This window comes from Capra hircus, chromosome 11 (assembly GCF_001704415.2).
Source record: "Capra hircus breed San Clemente chromosome 11, ASM170441v1, whole genome shotgun sequence".
NCBI lineage: Eukaryota > Metazoa > Chordata > Mammalia > Artiodactyla > Bovidae > Capra > Capra hircus.
The window spans coordinates 5,857,667-5,879,163 of NC_030818.1; the positions used below are offsets into that span (position 1 = coordinate 5,857,667).

At 48.0% G+C, this 21,497-nt stretch overlaps 1 protein-coding gene and 1 pseudogene across 1 annotated transcript in view; one reads left to right on the top strand and one right to left on the bottom strand.

Moving 5' to 3' along the window:
* The window catches only part of NPAS2 (neuronal PAS domain protein 2), a 204,741-nt gene that overhangs the window by 162,597 nt on the left and 20,647 nt on the right, over nucleotides 1–21,497 (top strand). Inside the window, exons 11-16 of the mRNA XM_018054924.1 lie at nucleotides 3,480–3,627; nucleotides 6,271–6,355; nucleotides 11,588–11,729; nucleotides 12,563–12,663; nucleotides 15,704–15,793; nucleotides 18,855–19,001. Of these exons, the coding sequence (XP_017910413.1) occupies nucleotides 3,480–3,627; nucleotides 6,271–6,355; nucleotides 11,588–11,729; nucleotides 12,563–12,663; nucleotides 15,704–15,793; nucleotides 18,855–19,001 (713 nt within the window). The remainder of the gene's footprint in view (nucleotides 1–3,479; nucleotides 3,628–6,270; nucleotides 6,356–11,587; nucleotides 11,730–12,562; nucleotides 12,664–15,703; nucleotides 15,794–18,854; nucleotides 19,002–21,497) is intronic.
* Nucleotides 591–958, bottom strand: LOC102186761 (annotated as a pseudogene).

Here is a 21,497-nt window from a genome sequence, read left to right on the forward strand (position 1 = left end):
TGACCACTAGCGTGTAAAGAGGACCTAAAGTCCAGGCACTGAGAGTGCACCCAGCTGCTCATCTTTTCTGGACCCATGGTCCAGCTTTCTGCCCTGCCCAGGCCTAACCCAGCAGCATCTGTGTGTACCGGGTACCCCCAAGGAAGCCACAACTTAACCATAGGAGGCCTGCGTGGTGGTCTGCCATGGAAGCCCCCGTGGCGGATCCTCTGTATAGAGCCATGTAGACCAAGGATGCTCAGCTGGCTAACAGCCATAGCATCCGTCCAGAGGCTGCTGGCTGTCAGGTCTGTTTGTGGTCCAGTTCTCCCAGCATCTGGATGGTCTCTCACACAACTCCAAAGACAGCTCCAGCTGCAGCAGGATGGTGAGCCCCAGGAAAACCAGGGTTTGTTTTTTTTTTAATGCATACTTCTTCAACAGATTTATTTCTTTAAAGGAATGGATTTTGAAGAGAAAAAACATGGGGCAGAGAGGTATGGAATAGAAAATAAATACAAATGTTAAGATGTTTTGCTAGTTGGTTAATAACCACAAACTAGTACAGGGAATGCCCTGCACAAAACAATAAAGATTCAAAGATGGAGGTGTTCCCTGAGGTAAGGCTGAAGGCCACAGTCTCTGGTGTTTGGAATTTAGGCTGCAGTCCTTGTTTTCAGATGGATCACTGGCTGTGTGGCACAGTCCATGCTTTTAACCAGATTTGAACAGGAGAACGGCCACTTGGCCCAGGTAGGAGTAGATGAAGTGTTTGGTTTCGTGTGTCACGTGACTACCGAAGTTCCTCCCCACGATGCCAGGTGGGGTTGTGCTTCTTGTCAAACTCCTCCTTGATATGGGTCGCAACGTCCTTCTCTATATTATATTTCTCCAATGCCTGAGTAGCACACTCCACCAAGTCCTGTTGCATCTCCTCCAACATATCAGCATTCTTGATCGTGGCCTTTTGGTCACACATGGTTACCAAGGAGCAGGGGCTGGCCGACTGCAACGGTCTCCTAGGGGAGGGGCTCGTGACGCTCACGCCCACATAGAGAGGCAGTCGCTACCAAAGCTGTGGCACATCTCAAAAACCAGGGCTGCTTCTCTTTTTTTTTACTTTATAATATTGTATTGGTTTTGCCGTGCACTGACATGAATCCACCACGGGTGTACATGTGTTCCCCATCCTGAACCCCCCACCCACCTCCCTCCCCATCCCATCCCTCTGGGTCAACCCAGTGCACCAGCCCCAAGCACTCTGTATCATGCATCAAACCTGGGCTGGCAATTCATTTCACATGTGATAATGTACATGTTTCAGTGCCATTCTCCCAAATCATCCCGCCCTCGCCCTCTCCCACAGAGTCCAAAAGACTGTTCTATACATCTGTGTCTCTTTTGCTGTCTCACATACAGGGTTATCATTACCATCTTTCTAAATTCCATATATATGCGTTAGTATACTGTATTGGTGTTTTTCTTTCTGGCTTACTTCACTGTATAATAGGCTCCAGTTCCATCCACCTCATTAGAACTGATTCAAATGTATTCTTTTTAATGGCTGGGTAATACTCCATTGTGTATATGTACCACAGCTTTCTTATCCATTCATCTGCTGATGGACATCTAGGTTGCTCCCATGTCCTCGCTATTATAAACAGTGCTGTGATGAACATTGGGGTACACATGTCTCTTTCAGTTCTGGTTTCCTCGGTGTGTATGCCTAGCAGTGGGATTGCTGGGTCAGAAGGTAGTTCTATTTCCAGTTTTTTAAGGAATCTCCACACTGTTCTCCGTAGTGGCTGTACTAGCTTGCATTCCCACCAACAGTGTAAGAGGGTTCCCTTTTCTCCACACCCTCTTCAGCATTTATTGCTTGTAGACTTTTGGATCGCAGCCATTCTGACTGGCGTGAAATGGTACCTCATTGTGGTTTTGATTTACATTTCTCTGATAATGAGTGATGTTGAGCATCTTTTCATGTGTTTGTTAGCCATCTGTATGTCTTCTTTGGAGAAATGTCTGTTTAGTTCTTTGGCCCACTTTTTGATTGGGTTGTTTATTTTTCTGGAATTGAGCTGCAGGAGTCGCTTGTATATCTTTGAGATTAATTCTTTGTCCGTTGCTTCATTTGCTATTATTTTCTCCCATTCAGAAGGCTGTCTTTTCACCTTGCTTATAGTTTCCTGTGTTGTGCAAAAGCTTTTAATTTTAATTAGGTCCCATTTGTTTATTTTTGCTTTTATTTCCAATATTCTGGGAGGTGGGTCATAGAGGATCCTGCTGTGATTTATGTCGGAGAGTGTTTTGCCTATGTTCTCCTCTAAGAGTTTTATAGTTTCTGATCTTACATTTAGATCTTTAATCCATTTTGAGTTTATTTTTGTGTGTGGTGTTAGAAAGTGATCTAGTTTCATTCTTTTACAAGTGGTTGACCAGTTTTCCCAGCACCACTTGTTAAAGAGATTGTCTTTACTCCATTGTATATTCTTGCCTCCTTTGTCAAAGATAAGGTGTCCATAGGTGTGTGGATTTGTCTCTGGGCTTTCTATTTTGTTCCATTGATCTATATTTCTGTCTTTGTGCCAGTACCATACTGTCTTGATGACTGTGGCTTTGTAGTAGAGCCTGAAGTCAGGCAGGTTGATTCCTCCAGTTCCATTCTTCTTTCTCAAGATTGCTTTGGCTACTCAGGGTTTTTTGTATTTCCATACAAATTGTGAAATTACTTGTTATAGTTCTCAGAAAAATACCATTGCTAGCTTGATAGGGATTGAATTGAATCTATAGATTGCTTTGGGTAGTATACTCATTTTCCATATATTGATTCTTCTGATCCATGAACATGGTATATTTCTCCATCTATTTGTGCCTTCTTTGATTTCTTTCACCAGTATTTTATAGTTTTCTATATATAGGTCTTTCATTTCTTTAGGTAGATATATTCCTAAGTATTTTATTATTTTCATTGCAATGGTGAATGGAATTGTTTCCTTAATTAAACTCCCAGTTGAAGAATCTGCCCAGATTTAAGGCTCTCTTAAGCTTTTGAGCATTTGGGGAAGCAAGAGGATCATCCCTCCATTGTTTCAGAATTCATGACCATTTCCTGTGATCTTTTTTTTTAAATTTGTTTCTCAATTGGAGGGAGATTGCTTTACAATGTTGTTGTGTTGATTTCTGCTGTACAGCAACTCAAATCAGCCATAGTTATCTACATGTCCCCTCCCTCTTGAGCCTCCCTCCCCGCCCCCATCCCACTCCTCTAGGTCATCACAGAGCACCGAGCTGGGCTCCCTGTGTTATGTAGCAACTTCCTACCAGCTCTCTACTTTATACATGGTGGTTGTGGTCACTTAAGAGCCATCACTACTAGGGAAATGACTGCTGTGTGGCACTGTCATTTTGAGAGCTGGTGTTGTTAAAAGTGACTGTGGGAGGAAAGGGTCCTTGTGTCCTAACACTGGTTATTCGCCGACTCTGTCTTCCACTCACAGTGATGCAGTTTGGCAAAGGGAAGTCGTGCTGCTACAGGTTTCTGACCAAAGGCCAGCAGTGGATTTGGCTCCAGACCCACTACTACATCACCTACCACCAGTGGAACTCCAAGCCCGAGTTCATCGTGTGCACACACTCGGTGGTCAGGTGCGGGCCAGGGGCTAGGAGGGTGGGTGGGCTGGGGGCTGGGAGGTGGGCAGATGGCTTAGGGGTCCCTAGCAGGTGGCTCAGAGCCCCAGTATCCTCATGGGTCCCTAGTTCTGAGGAGTGAGCCCAGGCCTGAGTTCTGCAGCAGGACTCTGCTCACAGTGAGCAGACTAATCCCCAGAAGCCAGCTCCTTCTTAGCCCACACGCAGCCCTGGCCTCCCAGGGCTGAGACTTCCTCCCAGGGCCTCACCAGGCCCCTCTGACAGCCTCACTGAGCTCTTCCAGGCAGCCAGGATGTTCCTCCGTAAATTACTGCTTCAGTGACCTACTTACATATTTTCCCTCATCTCCATCCGGCCCCCAGCCTTCCCTTGTCGCTGGTAGGAAAAGAAAATTAAAATTTTGCCTCTGAATAACTCAGAGACATAGTCCCTCCCCCCGCCCCCCCCCCCTTTTTTTTTGAATGCCTCAAAAACTACCGGTGGCCACCAAGGCAGGGTGATACAAGAGCCAGAGGGTTCCTGGTAGATCCCTGACCTCAGGGAGAGGTTATCTTCCCCAGCCCCATGTGGGTGACAGGGCTTCCAAGGGAGGAAGCAGATCCAGTGTTTCCTAGACACTGCCTGTGTAGCGTCACAGTTCCCAAAGGTAAAGGGGAAATGCCGTTTGGGTTTTTTTCCCCAAGTACAAAAATTTTAAGAACATAAATTAGTTTTGAGCTGGTCTAGAGGAGAGCTTTTGAGAAGAGCAACGAAAGAAAGGTTAGAAGGATCACATTCTATATAGGTATCAATACAGAACAGATAGATGATAGATAGCAGATATATGATAGATCAAGAGATACATATACATACCTGCTGTTATGTACATGTACATAAGCAATGGATGATTGCCAGCAGATAATGGGTAGTTAGGTAAATGGATAGGACAATAGATGATAGATAGGTGAATAGGTAGAGAGTTAATTGATAGACAATCGGTGGTTGGTTGATTGATAGATAGGTAATAGATGGATGGATAGATACTATCCATATACACATGCTTATCTATTGGATCGGGCACAAAATCACTTTGTTTTTTCCGTAAGATCTCTAAAAACCTGAATGAACTTTTTGGCCAAGCCAATACACACACACGCTGACACACACGTAAATCCCTCCTGTTTAGTAAGTGAGAAAAGAGGAAGGATAAGAAATGCAGGTGTTTCTTGGCCAGTGACCCTGATTACCACGTACATGCCTACCCCCAGGGGCCTGACCCTGACTTCCCAGCCCACCCCTGGGCACGTCAGCAGCCAGTGTTTTCTGATCCCACGTCCGGCCTCCACACCCCACCCCCAACTGCCTGGACCTTTGCCAGGGGGTCCTTTTGTCCCCAGGTAAGACAACATCGTCAACACCTTGCTCCTCAGAGTCTGATTTCCGGTCCATCTTCTCAGATCCCAGAATGAGATTCTCAAAGAAAGTAGGGAGCGACCAAGAGAGAAATGAGGCCACAGGTGTCCCCTGAGGCCCAGGAGCCACCACCGCTCCCCCAGGCCCCATACCCAGCCCACAGCTCTATAATCGGTGCAAAAGCCACAGCTGGGCCACTCAGCCATCACCACTCTGAGTTGATTTCCCCTTGCCATTCAAAAAGTGGGTCCATAGACTAATTGGCCATCTGGGTCTGGCTAGTGCTAGGTTTGGTCGAAAGAAAACTTCTGGAAGTTTCATAGTCTGTAATCATAGTCTGTAATTACTAAAAAAAAAAAGTTTATATATCACTTCCTCCTGTGCATAGTCCAAACTGAGTAGGTCTCCAGAAAGTCTTCTAATTATTTGAAGGCTGAGGCTCATCATATTAATGAAAATAGGTTTCTAAAGACAATTGTGTGGGGGGGTTTCTGGGTGGGATGGGTCAAGATCAGTCAAAAGAGAAAAGAACAACAATAACAAAAGAAAATGTAGGCAACAACAACATCCTGGAAAGGAAAATGTTCTTCTTTATGTGTTTTTAAAAAATTTTATGATTGTTTTTTTTCTTTGGCCGTGCCCCACAGCTTGTGGGGTCCATTCTCTTCTCCAGGGGATCTTCCCAACCCAAGGATCGAACTCATGTCTCCCACATTGCAGCCAGATTCTCTACCGTCTGAGCCACCAGGGAAGCTCTTTAGTTCCCTGAAGTGAAGTCGCTTAGTTGTGTCCGACTCTTTGTGACCCCATGGGCTGTAGCCTACCAGGCTTATCCATCCATGGGATTTTCCAGGCAGTACTGGAGTAGGTTGCCATTGCCTTCTCCAGGAGATCCTCCCATCCCAGGGACTGAACCCACGGATCTCCCGCATTGTAGGCAGATGCTTTACCATCTGAGCCACCAGGGAAGTTCCCTGACCAGGGATCAAACCCAGGCCCCCTGAAGTGGAAGCATGAAGTCCCAGCCCCTGGATCACAAGGCAAGTCCCAGAAAGGAAGTCACTCTGAATGTCATAGTAGAAGTGACTCCTGTGGAATGTAGGCCCAGAAAGAAACCCTATCCCCAAACAAGTAACTGGGCCAGGCTTGCTAGTGGCTGCCCTGGGAGAGGGTGTCACACAACCCTCTTTGCTGGTGTCATCCCGGGACATACCCCCTCCAGCTGTGGTCTCTTGATTTCCTGAGCAGTTACGCCGAGGTCCGGGTGGAGAGGAGGCAGGAATTGGCGCTGGAGGACCCGCTGCTGGAGACCGTCCACCCTTCAGCACTGAAGGTAATCTGATCCCCAGCAGAGGAGGAAGGCAAAGTTTGGCTGAGTAGAATCTTTCATGAGTTGTGATCATAAAAATAGTAATACTTGAAGCAGCAGGTCATGTTTTTTGAGCTCTTGCTATGTTCCCAGTACTCGTCAATGTAATTTGGGGGGTATTTGCTTACTTGCCCCTCATTGAGGTTCCTGCAAGTTGGGCACTGTCACTGTCCTTCAGGTGAGACTGAGCGTACTATGGATGCAGATAACGTATCTGAGGTCATGGAGACTGGGAACTCACAGAGCTGTGCGGGAAAACAGCCTCTCAACTCAAAGCAGGGTTTGGTGACCTTCCAGCCTTAAAAGAATGACTGTGCAGGCAAACCTCGGAGATACTGCAGGTTCCAGACCACCACAGTAAAGTGAATATCACCACAAAGCAAATCACATCACTTTTTTTGGTTTCCTAGTGGATATGAAAGATATGTTGACCCTATTCTGTAATCTGTTAAGTGTGCAAGTGAAAGTGTTAGTTCCTCAGTTATGTCTGACTCTGTGAAACCATAGACTGTAGCTCACGAGGCTCCTCTGTCCATGGGATTCTCCAGGCAAGAACACTGGAGTGGGTTGCCATTCCCTCCTCCAGAGGATCATCCCAACCCAGAGATCGAACCCAGGGCTCCTGCATTGCAGGCAGATCCTCTACTGTCTGAGCCACCAGGGAAGCCCAGTTGTGTTTTTTTTAATGGCATACGTTAATTTTAAAAAACTTTACTGCTTTAAAAATGGTAAGCAGCATCTAACAAGACAGGAATGCCATAAACCTTCAATTTGTAAAAAAATCACACTCTCCAAGAAGTGTGATAAGGGGAAACACAATAAAACAATGTCTGCCTGTAGGTGAGTCCACTTTGTATCTCTCCCACAGATGAAAAGCGGGGGGTTATTCCATCATCCCGTCAAGGTGGGGCACAGTCTGTGCATCCTGTCCTCCTCTTAGCTCAAGTGCTGTACCTGCCCTCAAAAAGAGCACCCCACAAGCTCATTGCCCCTCACACCCCCGCTATGGTATCACTGGCAGGGGGTACTGGCCGCTTCTGTGTCTGGGGGTCTGAGCTGACATCCTTTTTGGAGCCACCTTGGTGTCAGGGAGCCCTGAGAGGAATGGAGAGGTGTTTCTCTTCACAAAGCCCAGACCTCTTTCCTCTCCAGCCTGAGTCCCTGGCACCCTCTGGCCAGGCAGCCCTCATCACTGACAACTCGACAGAAACTCATAAGCAGATCAGAACCCTGTTTCTCAAAGGTTCTCATTCTTCAAGCAGACACATATGTTGGGAGGAAAAAAGAGAGAAAGCAAGAAAGGGAATGTTGTATTTCATCAAAGCTAAGAAGTCATCGATTGTAAGATCTCTCTCTGTCTCCACTAGGAAAGAGAGAGAGCTGCCCATCTGTGAAGTCAAGATTTCTTATTGTGAGTTGAAGGACATACCCCAATTTCATTTTATGTCAAAACGTGGGAAGGAAGTTCATCTTGATGAAACACAGTTCAAGTTCCAACCAGCCCATGACCTAGAATCTAGTCGCTGGCTAGAAATTGACACAACAGCACTGGTCAGTTTCTCTTTTCTATGTACTGGGAAACAAAGAAAAAAATTAATGTGATTTGCTTTATTGTGATACTCACTTTAGTGCAGTCGGTGGACCATCGACGCATCTCTGGTCCATTAAGAACTGAGTTAAGAAGAGGAAGAGATCCCCTTTAGAGACCAGAATGCATTTGCACCTTTGCTGAGCCGCTCCCACTGGCAGGCAAAGTACTGCTGCGTTGTGCGGTGATTCCTCACCAGCACCATGGTACAACACCTCTGTCATTGTCCATGGACGTGTTTATTACCCAGCTCTGTCACATGAAGGCATCATATGTCATGCCCAAGGCTGGAATTAAGCTGTTCATAGGCAGGTGTTCGACACATCATACATCACAGCTGAAGATCAGGCATACGGTGTATCATCCAGCCAGAAATTCATTATTGAGGTTTCCGATCTTTGGGGAATAGTAGAGCTCAGTGAAAGTTCTCGTCAACATGTACTTATGTATAAACACACAGAAGACTCTTGAGAGTCCCTTGGACAGCAAGGAAATCAAACCAGTCAATCCTAAAGGAAATGAACCCTGAATATTCATTGGAAGGACTGACGCTGAAGCTCCAATACTTTGGCCACCTGATGCGAAGAGCTGATTCATTGGAAAAGACCCTGATGCTGGGAAAGATTGAAGGCAGGAGGAAAAGGGATCAACAGAGGATGAGATGATTGGATGATATCATCAACTCAATGGACATGAGTTGGCGCACACTCCAAAAGATGGTGAAGGACAGGGAAGCCTGGCATGCTGCTGTCTGCAGGGTCACAAAGAGTTGGACATGACTGAGCGACTGAACAACACACACACAAATACAATCTCAGGCTGTCAGATTCAGAAGTCCCTTTTAAAGTCACAGCTCCAGGACTGTGCTTTTCAAACTCTTAGCGGTAATGGACCATTTGGATTTTTAATTTCAAGTCTGTCACTGACGGATGGTCTATAAAATGCAGATTCCCCTGCTTGTGTGTGATGTACGGCAGATGGCTAGAAAAGTTTTTCAGCTCTTTCTCTCACTTCCTGCATTTACTTGTCTGCTGACCAGGCACACACAATTCGCCTGGGACCCCACTCTAAAAGGTGTGATTTGGGAGAAGGAAATGGCAACCCACTCCAGTACTCTTGCCTGGAAAATCCCATGGACAGAGAAGCCTGCTAGACTACAGTCCATGGGATTGCAAAGAGTTGGACACGACTGAGCAACTTCACTTTCTTTCTTTCTGCTTATCTGGTCACGTAAGACCCAGTTACATAGGTTGCGAGAGCTGGACTGTGACGAAGGCAGAGCACCAAAGAATTGATGCCTTCAAACTGTGGGGCTGGAGAGGACTCTTGAGAGTCCCTTTGACAGCAAGGAGATCAAATCAGTCAATCTTAAAGGAAATCATCCCTGAATAATCATTGGAAGACCTGATGCTGAAGCTGAAACTCCAGTATTTTGGTCACCTGATGCAGAGAACTGACTCATTGGGAAAGACCCTGATGCTAGGAAAGATTGAGGGCAGAAAGAGAAGAGGGTGCCAGAGGATGCAATGGCTGGATGGCATCACTGATGCAATGGACATGAACTTGGGAAAACCCCAGGAAGGGTCAGGGAAGCCTGGTGTGTGCGGTCCATGGGGTCACAAAGAATTGGACATGACTGAACAACAACTTCTTGCCTGGAGAATCCCATGGACAGAGGAGCCTGGTGGGCTACAGTCTGTTGGGTCAGAAAGAGTCAGACACAGCGGAAGCAACTCAGCTTGCGCTCACGCCATGACCAAGCAGTAGAGTCTGAAAATACACACTGAGCCCAGCAAACCCAGACACACCCTGCAATTCTGTCTTGCACAAAGGCCTTTATGGCTGGTAGCAATCATTTCAGGCCTGTTTGGGCACACTCAGGGTCCACCCGCACTGGAGGCCCAACACAAAGGATAGAACTGTCATGTAGACTTAGACACAGGGATTTAAGACCTGAGACCAGGGACACCAGCCTGTCCAGGCAGCCCAGGAATCCCACCATCCTTCTGAGAATAGGAAGGAGCTTGGCTGAGGAGAGTAATCATTATGTTTCTTCTTTAGCTTAAAAATCACTACAGTCATCTTCTTAGGCTTATGACCCAGGTGGCATTAGTGGTAAAGAACCCCCCTGCCAGTGCAGGAGATGTGAGTTCGATGCCTGGGTCGGGAAGATCCCCTGGAGGAGGGCAGAGCAACCCACTCCAGTGGGCCCCTGGAGAATCCCACAGACAGAGGCGCCTGGCGGGCTACAGTCCTCGGGGTTCCAAAGAGTCGAACACGACTGAAACGACTTAGCACTCGTGCATGAGTGACACCTGAGCCAATGCAGGACAGAAGGGTGGTTCCTCAGGGTTGGAAAGTCACAGTTGCTTTCTCTTCATGCCATGCTCTTGAGGCAGAGGCACCCTGAGGGCCCAGCAACAGTTAGGATCCAGGGGTCAAGAATTGGAGACCTTTGCCCCTTGGCCTCGGGTGCCTTGAGGCTGCAGAGGAAGAGTAATGGGGAGACAGTGTCCAGAACAGTCCAAAGGCATTTGCCTGATTGGAGTATTTATTTTTTATTTTTTTAATATTTGTTTATTTGGCTAAATCAGGTCTTGGTTGTAGCACCTTCGCTGTGGGATCTTTATTGCAGGCTTCTCTAGTTGCAGAGCTCAGGCTTCTCTCTCTAGTTGGGGTACACAGGCTTAGTTTCCCCAAAGTATGTGGGATCTTAATTCCCCATGCAGGGATGGAACCCATGTCCCCTGCATTGGAAGGCAGATTCTCAACCACTGGACCACCAGGGAAGTCCCACAGTATTTTTCTTTCTTTAGATTTTTTTTTTTAATGTGGGCCATTTTTGAAGTCTTTATTGAACTTGTTACAGTATTGCTTCTGTTCTATGTTTTGGTTTTTTGACTGGGAGACATGTGGTATTCTAGCTTGTGAGGTGTGTGAGCAGGGATTGAACCTGTGCCCCTGCATTGCATTGGAGGGTGAAGTCCTAACTGGATCTCCAGGGAAGTCCCTCATTGGAGTATGAGTAACCCAGTCCCACCAGTAACCTTATTTCTAGAAAGCCAAGATTCTGGGCATGAGGTGACAATTTTAAGAAAAAACAAAATGCCAGGTCAATTATGAAAATCTAAAATATTAAAATCGAAGGCAAGAAAGTGTAATCAATACTGCTTACAGGCTTAAAAATAACCTGAAACTCAGTTGCTCAGTCATGTCCTACTCTTCGCAACCTCATGGACTGTAGCCCACCAGGCTCCTCTGTCCATGGGATTCTCCAGGCAAGAATACTGGAGCGGGTTGCCATGCCCTCTCCCAGGGCATCTTCCCAACCCAGGGTTTGAACCTAGGTCTTCGGCATTGCAGGCAGATTCTTTACCATCTGAGCCACCAGGGAAGCTACCAGGCCCTCAAAGATGTTAGATTATATATTCGTATTAACAGTCCACCTGAATGTCTCTGGAATTCTCTCCAAGCAGTTACAGTATTTCTCTCAGTACCTTCAAGCTTTCCTGCGTATTTAGAGGACAACTAAAGTAACATAGTTCATTGCCACGGTCTTGATGCTGAAACACGGACTCTGTCTGTGTGTGTGTGTGTGTGTGTTTCAGGACAAGGGCTCCAGCCTGGAACCTCAGCAGCACTTTAATGCACTTGACATGGGCACCTCAGGCCTTAACACCAGTCACTCACCATCGGCCTCCTCAAGAAGTTCCCACAAATCCTCGCGCACAGCCATGTCAGAGCCCACCTGTAAGTGTGACTCTGCAGAGGGCAGGGCGGTTGGGAGTGTACACAGAGTCCCACGAGGGACCCCACATTCAAGGAGAAGCCGGGCAGTCCGTGGCATGAAGCTAAAGTCGCCATCTGGTCCCCACTCCTTGCTTTCTTTCCCTCTAGCTTCCTCCCCCACCCTGCCCCACACCGCTCCATGCTCTGGTTCCTCCGCTGCCCCACGAAACCGACATTCAGTGGGCGTCACACGGACCTGGTGAGCTGTGTGGTCAGGCAGGCGGCTGAACCTCGTGGTGCACCTAAAGCTTGTGGGTGCTCTGCTGTCACCCACTGTGCCCCCACTGAGGCTGGAAGCTGGCAGAACTTCTGGGCCTCTCGGAACCACCCGCACTCCTGCTAGGCTCCCTTCATCAGATTCCAAACAGGCCCATGTTTCATGCACACTGTGGTCACCCTCCCCCTCTTCTTAAAATTTTTACCTATTTATTTATTTGTGGCTGTGCTGGGTCTTCATTGCTGTGTGCAGGCTTTCTCTAGCTGTGGCCAGCGGAAACTCCTTTCCAGCTGCGGCGGGCGGACTTCTCACTGTGGTGGCTTCTATTGTTGCAGGGCACGGGCTTTAGGGCTCGCGGGCTTCCGTAGCTGCAGCACGTGAGCCCAGAGGCTGTGGCGCACGGGTATAGTTGCCCCGCAGCATGTGGAATCGTCCCAGACCAGGGATGGAACTCGTGTCCCCTGCCTTGGCAGGTGGATTCTTAACCACTGGACCACTAGGGAAGTTCTCTCACCCTCTTTTGATGAGAGAGCTGTTAAGTGTGTGCAAGTCTGCAAGGTGCCATGTTTTCTTGCAGCCACTCCAAGCAAGCTGAGGGCAGAGGCTAGCACCCCGGCTTTGCCCAGATCGGCCCAAGAGCTCCCAGTGCCAGGACTCAGCCAGGCAGCCACGATGCCGGTATGTGTGTGACCCCAAACTTTCTCCCTAGACTGCGCCACAGCACTGCAGGGGCCTGCCAGGCCACAGGACTGCAGGCGGTATCTTCCTAGAGAACGCGCTGTACTTAGAGATGGTGGGTGGCAGGCGGGGGTAGGAAGCTAAGTAGCTTAATTGGCAACTAATTTGAAACACTCTGATCCCAAAATTAACATGGATGTATATCTCAAAATCCAAAGGCGTTTTAAAGCTTGAAACTTCAAACCTTGGGGGGGGGTCCCATCTACAGAGCCTCTTGGGGTACATGATCAGGACCTTCCCATTTTGGACCCTCATTCCCAGTGAAAATGTCTGAGAAGCTTGATGTCAACCAAAATGTCCCTTGGCATATACTGGGTTGGCCAAAAAATTTGTTTGGGTTTTTCCACTCCATCTTATGCAAAAGCCAAATGAACTTATTGGTCAACCCAGAATCAGGCAGCATCCTTCATATATGCCAGGCCTCTCCAGGACTCATTGGAAAAGACCCTGATGCTGGGAAAGATTGAGGGCAGGAGGAGAAGCAGATGACAGACGATGAGATGGTTGGATTGCATCACCGACTCAGTTGACGTGAGTTTGAGCAAACTCCCGGAGATGGTGAAAGACAGGGAAAGCTGCAGTCCAGGAGCTGACTCCAAAGAGTCAGACATGACTGAGTGACTGAACAACCACAACTCCAGGATGTCAGGGAACGTGGCCTCCTGGAAAGCACACTGGCTGGATGCAAGGTCACTGTGTACGTGCCATACTCCAGTGATCCAGCACAAGCTGCCAACCGCACAAAACTCAGTGGCGTAAAGCTACCAGGATTTTCCATGTTCGTGGATACTGAGTCAGGAATTCAGAAAGGGCACAGTGGGGGTGACTCCTCTCTGCTGCCTGGTGTTGGAGGTCTCCCCATTCAGGGCTGGGAGGCGCATCCCCAGCTGAAGGTGGGCTCAGCCGAGAGCATCTTCTGTTGACCTGCATAGACGTCTCCATGCCATCCTCCCAGCAACGCTCCTGGTTCCTAGAGGAAGACTCTGGAGAGGGACCTCCCACGAGAGCCAAACAAGCCATGTGGCTTTCCGTGCCGTCCCCTTCAAGTCCCAATACATTACCTCCACCGTCCCTCTCAGTCAAAGCAGTCACAAGCTCACCCGTGGAGCGGGACACAGACCTTGCTTGGAGGGGGAACGTGTCCCCAAATTTAGCAGCTACGTTCAGATAGTTGCCATGTACCTTCTTCCCATCCCTGGCTGACATTTTGGAGATGGAAGTGAAGTCACTGGCCTTTCCCGGTGGCTCAGCAGTAAAGAATCCCCCTGCAATGCAGGAGTCACAGGAGACCTGAGTTCGATCCCTGGGTCGGAAAGATCCCCTGGAAGAGGGCATAGCAACCCACTCCAGTATTCTTGCTTGGGAAATCCCATGGACAGAGGAGCCTGGCAGGCTACAACCCATGGGGTCACAAAGAGTCAGACACCACTGAGCAACTGAGCATGCATTAGGGGCCAAAAAACGTGAGACTCTACCCTCTGAGCTCCTGGTCCTTGGAGACCACCTCTTTTCTTGAATACCTCTAAACCTTTCTTCATGGGCTTCCCAGGTGGTCAGTGGTAAAGAACCCACCTGCCAATGCAGCAGACACAGGTTCAGTCCTGGACTGGGAAGATCCCCTGGAAGAGGGAATGGCTACCCACTCCAGGGTTCTTGCCTGTTAAATCCCATGGACAGAGGAGCCTGGCTGACTACAGTCCATGGGATCACGAAAAAGAAACAACTTAGCGACTAAACAACAAACCTTTCTTCTGATGTGCTCCTCAAATTTTCCACTTCTTCAGGAATACTGAAAATATAATGTGCATAGTGAAGCGAAAAGGCTTGGACTCATGCCACCTGCTTCAAATATCACTCAGTTCATCCGTTTAGTAGCTGTGTGACTCTCAGTAAGTTAACTAGCCTGTGTCTAGGTTTGGGAATAATCATAATACCTTCTAGCTTGAGAATTGAGTGAGTTAACACATCAAAGGCGCCTGGCAATAGTACCAGGTGGTGGCAGAGACTCTATAAATGGGCCACAGGTAGAAATAGTAACAGACGAGGAAGCTGAAACCCAGAGAGGTGGGCAGAAGAGCTATTTGGACTCAGGGCCTCCAGTTCCAAGCCTGGCTTTCTAGCCACTGTACAAAACTGCTCTTCTGACAGCTGAGGGTGGCAGGGTTCCTCCACCCAACTGAGCAATGGAACACTATTGGGAGACTCAGAAGCAGCCCCTAGGACTCTCATTCAAAACAAGGCCTCCTGCTGCTCTGGCCCACGTGCTGTCCTAGGGACAGTTTGCCACTGGAGCTGCTTTTCATAGCCCCCAGGGCCTGGGGCAATGATGGAGTAGCTTCAGAAGAATCTTTTCACTTTTAAAAATTCTCAAGAGCTTCATGAAGCTGAGGGTTGCATTTCTCATTTCTACACACTGTTCCCTGCCCCAGTTCTAGTCCCCACCCGCCACGGCCCCCTGCCCACAAAGTCTGGGCAAGGCAGTGATAGAAAGCACGCCGCTGCATCTGTCCACGTTAGTGTGTGTTGAGCAGAAAGGCCACGCAGAGCCAACACTGGTTGAGTCCACAATCTTTCCGCTGAGAAAGTATCAATTTAGGGAAAGACCAACCAAATCCACCAAGAATGGAGCCTAGAACAGGAGGGGAGGGAGGGTGGGGTGGGGTGGCAATGCCCAGCTCCGGCTGGTGGTAGTGATTCTGCAGAGTGCACCATGGTGGGAACGTCGGGCCTGAGTGGTCCCAGGACCCCCCACACGTCACCAGCTGTGTGTCAGCTCTGACTCCATTCCCTGCAAGGGTAATAACCTGTGACCCCACCTTTTCAGGGGAACATATACCTGCCGGAAGTGAGCGATCCCCTCCAGGGCAAAAGGGCCTCCTTGAAGCCAGAGAGCACAGCTGGCTGAGAGACGGTGGCCCATCCGTTCTGTAATAGCCCAGAAGCTTATATGTATCAAATCCACCCTCCCTCTCTCCCCCAGGCCCCCCTGCCAGCCCCGGCGTCCTGTGACCTCACACAGCAGCTCCTGCCTCAGACCATCTTGCAGAGCCCACCTGCCCCCGTGTCACAGGTGAGTCTGGGACTCAGGGCAAGGGAGACCCAGGGAGGCACTTCCTTGAGACAGGATGCTGAAATCCACTGGAGGGTGTGGGTACACTGGTGCCAACGTACGGGCTCCAGACCAAGGCCCCCCAAATGGGACTCTGCCTCCCCACGTGCAGGCGGGGCGTGCTGAGTTGCAGACCTGCCCCTTCCGCTGCCCTCTCCCCACTGTCCTCATCTCCATCCGTCCTCCCATTGATCTTCCCCGCATCTCTCTCCCAATCCTGTCAACAATCTTGCTTCATCCCTCGGCCGCTTTCTGTGTTCCTCTCATTTTTCATGACTCCTGATCGGCCACAATATTTTAGAGAAGGTCTGAGTTAGGATAAATGTCATAGGAAGACTCTACAAGGATTTAAAAGCTCTGAGTCCAGTACTATAAATACCACATTAAAAAAACTAGTAATAAAGGACCAGGGCTTTGCAGAGTAATTCTTGCTTTGTTTCAACAACAGTCAATGAGTTACTATTTGGGTCAGTCAGGGAGTGAATGTGAAGGAGGCAAGGATGCTTGTAACAGGGCCCTCGCTTTTGAACTCAGAGTTGAAGGGAGAGATGCTCATATGAACAGAGAAGCCACCATGCAGTGTGTTTTTACAGAACCAGTAAAAAAAAAAAAAAAAAAATATATATATATATATATATATATATATATATATGTATGTATATATATTCTGCCTGTGGAACTCCAAGAACAGTTGAGCTGACTGGTCAGACCTCAGATTTCAATTCTTTTATGGGATATTGAATTTTGTCCCCTCCCTGGCCACAAGAGGGTCCTGGGGGCAGTCTATCAACATGTGCCCCTGGCCATACTCTTGCCAAAACGTAGAGTCTGTCTTGCTGCCAATCTGGCACCACTGATGAAAATCTTTTCAGAACGTCTGCCTGTCCCATTAACAGCAGCCTCATCTGTTTTCCTGGAATAAGAAAGACACATGTTAGCATGGGCCTCTTGCTAGAGTTAGACTTAAGTAAGGATATAAAACCAGCCCATCCAGAATTGACTAACATGATCTCTATTCATCCTCATTAGGAAAAAAAAAAAGAATTATTTTTTTATCTTCAAATTCCCAAGGCACATTTGGTAGGAAGTAACTTCTTTATCCGCAGGCCCTTGAAATGAGAATTCCTTCAACTTGTGGGTCTTCCATAGGAAAGAATGTCTTTGTTTTATAATAAGTCATGGTGTGATGAAGGCCCTTTTGGAATTCCAATTTTTCATATATTAAACCTCATTTTAATTAACACTAACAGTTCTTAGTCTCTTAGGCATGTTATACTTAATAGCTGTATTCTTTAAGAGGTTCTTGCATAATGTTGTCCTTTCATGTCAGACAGTTTTTCTCATGCCTACTCATGTGAAAAATGAGATTCTGCAGTTTTCTCTTTCCCCTCACTGATGTTATCATGTAAGGGGAAATAGAAAATAAAATCCAAACTCTAGGAAATTGGCTATCTGGGTAAGTGATGGTTTTGCTTCATGGTTGCTAACGTGTCTCTACATTGGGATAAAATTCTTTATCGAAAAGGCCATGATCTAGAATATAACAAGACTGGAGACTGTTATACAGAGTGAAGTAATTCAGAAAGAGAAAAGCAAATATTGCATATTAATGTATATCTATGGAATCTAGAAGAATGATACAGATGAACCTATTTGCAAGGCAGCAATGGAGACACAGACGTAGCGAGTGGACTTGTGGACACAGCAGGACGAGAGAGTGGGACGAATTGACAGCGTAGGCTGGAAATATACACACTACCATGTGTAAAGTAGACAGCTAGTGGGAATTTGCTGTGGGACGCAGGGAGCTCAACCCGGCACCTGTGACAAGCTAGAGGGGTGGGATGGGGTAGCCAGTGGGAGGGAGGTTCAGGACGGGAGGGAACGTGTGTGTACCTATGGTGATTCATGCTGATGTATGGCAGAAACCAACACACCATTGTAAAGCAATTATCCTCCAATTAAAAGTAAATAAGCTTTAAAGAAAGAATATAACAAGAGATTCATGTTTGAGGGTTCCTGGAATGCCTTAGGAAAATAAGAATAATACTAGAAGTAATTAACACTCATGAAATTTGGTGCTGGGCCCTCACCAATGACCGCCTCCACTCACTGTTTCCCTTGGGAGCCAAGGGGCCGTCCAGAGCATCCTCTCTGGACATGGTGTCATAGCCTGGACAGTCTCCAGACTTTAGGGAACAGAGCACAGGAGCTTTTGTCTTCTGTTATCTTAACTGAATACCTGATAGAACTTTTCTTTCTCGAGCGAATTATCTTTCAAAATCCTAGCTTGGTGTTTTGATCAGTGAGATTTCTGAGTGAGATTTTTGTGATATGGTTGGTTTAGAGCAGATATTTTTAAACAAATGTTTAGCAGCAGATTTTCTTATCAATATTTTTTACCAAAGTGCAGTTGATGTGCAATGTGTTAATTTCTGATATGCAACAAAGCAATTCACTTATATGTGCGTTCGTGCTAAGTCGCGTCAGTTGTGTCCAACTCTTTGCAGTCCTATGGACTGTAGCCTGCCAGGCTCCTCTGTCCATGAAATTCTCCAGGCAAGAATACTGGAACAGGTTGCCATTTCCTACTCCAGGGGATCTTCACAACCTAGGGATCGAACCTGCGTCTCTTGTCTCCTGCATCAGCAGGCAGGTTCTTTACCACTAGTGCTACCCAGGAAGCCCATATACGTATGTATATATTCACACTCCATATGAATCCCAAAGCTGGCCCTCCCAGACTAGAGTGCAATGAATTAGACCTGCAGGTCCCCATGGGCCTGAGAAAAGCTCACAGGGGAGTCCCTGGGCCACCCCCACCCTTATCCAGAACCCCTGCTCATGGGCAAGCTCCCCGGCAGTGGGTCACTCATTGCGGCAGTGGGTCAGGGGTGCTGCAAAGGGAGGGTGAGGCACTGAAAGTGAAAGTGCACAGGGCCACTCAGAGCAACAGCAATATCCGTCTGCATGGCTGAAATAGCACTCTCACTGGGTTCTGTGTCTTGACCCCACCTTCAAGTTTTCAGCACAGCTCAGCATGTTCCAGACCATCAAAGACCAGCTGGAGCAGCGGACACGCATCCTGCAAGCCAACATCCGGTGGCAGCAGGAAGAACTCCACAAGATCCAGGAGCAGCTCTGCCTGGTCCAGGACTCCAACGTCCAGGTGACGCCCCTTACTGGGCCAGCCGTCCCCCGGGCTCTGCGCTCCCCACCGCTGTGTGATGTGTCCTAATCCACCCTTTCAGGGCAGCCAGGACTCCCTCCAAGGTTCACTAGGCTGCCTTACTGTGCCCTGCCTCCTGGACAAACTGAAACCTCCACCAGTGAACTGCAAGTAATGAACCCCACCTCCATCATCCCCGCTCCAGGCCAAACGTAAAATTCACATGACAGCCTTTTCACTCACCCCTCACTCTGTTGGACACACATTTCCTGTGCTGCCTGCATTTTGTTTCATGTGTTTGGTGGTTAGTCACCCTGCACAGACACCAGCCTCCCTCCCATGGAGTTTTAAACTCCCCAGCACCTGTGCAACTGCTTTCCAAGCACCCCTAGGCTGCTGACAAAGAGATGGTCTGCTGTTTGCTCTCATCCAAAGCATAAATGCAGGGAGACACGAATCTGTGCCCATTGCCCCCTGCAGGGGGGCGGCCTGGGAGCCAGAGACTGGAGGTCAGCACCCTGGCACCCACAGGACACTCCCATTGCAGCATGGCAATTGGGGTGCCCTCTGACAGCAGCTGCTTTTAATTGGACCCCACCCCACCCCAGCCCCAGATGTCACTTCTTTGAATCCTAACCAGAGATTCCTTTATGGAGGAAAAAACTTTATATATTGGATCTCTTTCAAGGTTAAGTTATTTTTACCAAGTTTCATTTAAATCAGTCCAGGACTGTTTTTCTTCCAAAGCTCATTCTTTGGGCCCAGACTTTGATTGTAAATGTAGCCAGCCTTGGAGTCTGCCCTGAGTGAGGTAAGCCTTGGCACCCACCTAGGGGGGAACAGATGGAAGCAGAAGAGACCCCTGAGGGAAATGGCTAGGGTACTGACCCTGCCGTCCACTCCACCCCCCACACCCCCACCATCCACGCAACCTCTCCTGTGGACATAAGAACACCTTGAATTGAGATGAACACAGGATACTACAATGGTGTTGAGCAGCCTGGAGACTCCTAGAGCGAGCCATCCTGCCTCCCTGGGTCCCCACAGATGTTCCTGGTGGGCTTTACATATGCTCTAAACCTGGGGCTGCCCTCTCTGCCCGGCCTGGCCCCTCCGGTCCCTTAAGGCAGATGACCCCAGTCAGGTGCACCTGCTTGGTGTCCTTGGACCGGCCAGCACGCCCACAACCCTTCGCCCCGCCCACAGCCCTGTGCTCCGCCTATAACCCTTCGCCCCGCCCACAGCCCTGTGCTCCGCCTATAACCCTTCGCCCCGGCCACAGCCTTTTGCTCCGCCCACAGCCCTGTGCTCCGCGGACAGCCCTATGCTCCCTCAACCTCCTGAGTGACATCCCTGAGTTGCCAAGGGACAATACAGCAGCATTTATATGAAGACACAAGGGGCTATCAAAGTGCCTTGATCTTGAGCCTCATCAATCCAGGGTCCAGTGACTGGAATTCCTGACTCTAATGAATTGAATGGAATTTTTACATTACCAGGAAGGGGGCACTGAGCCAGAAACTGCTAAAAGCAAGGTGGGCGGATGAACATCCGCCTCAGAGCCCAGACTTCTCTATTTTCAAAGCTGAACTCTGAAGTAACAGAGAAACACGACTATCTCTTTTGCTGTCTGGTATGAAGCGTTATTATTTTCTTCCTCCTGACAGTACCTTTTGTTGACCCCCAAGGTCTAGCACCTGAGCTTTGTGAGCGATGACGTGGGCCCCAGGGCTTCACATGTTATTCCGCTGGTTTCTTCCCTTGACCTTATCTCTGCAGTGGAATTTTCCAATGAGCTTGGAAATCCACAGTCAAACCAGAGAACGAGTCCTCAGAGTCTTTTTTCATGCTTTTTGCACGTTTAAGGATTTAAAGAGATACGTTCCGAAATGTTCAGCCAAAATGCAATGTTTAAAAAAAAATAATAAGTGAATCAAGCATACAAGATAAGCAAGTAAAAATTACTCCAATCCTCCCAAAATATGTGGGAAGATAGATTAAATAAGAGCAAAATGTGGATAATTGCTGGAGCCTAGCATTGATATATGGGGTTTCATTATACAGTATCTATTTTCTGTACTTCTGAAATGCTCTGTAATAATAAGTCTTTGTAAAGCTAAGCATATAAGAACAATGAAAACCACATGTGAGCAGTAGGATTAGTTTGGTGGAAAATTAAAGTTGTTTTATTTTTTTTTCTCAGATGACTTTGCTCACTTGAATTAGGAAAATTTTTCCTCCGGCTTTCTATAAAACTGACTCCAGAGCACTGTTAAGAAGTCATCTTCTTAAGGCATACAATTCTCCTTTACTGTCACTAAAGCAGGGGCGTGGACATGCACAGTAGCAAATCCTACCCCTTCCCCACTCCCCCCATGTCCATTATTCCCAACTTCAGGGGACTTTTTCTACCTATCCCATTGGCTTGGAGCTTCATTGAGACTGTGTGGGCCTGAGATGCTTGTTAAGTATATTTTTTTTTTCCAGAAAAGACCG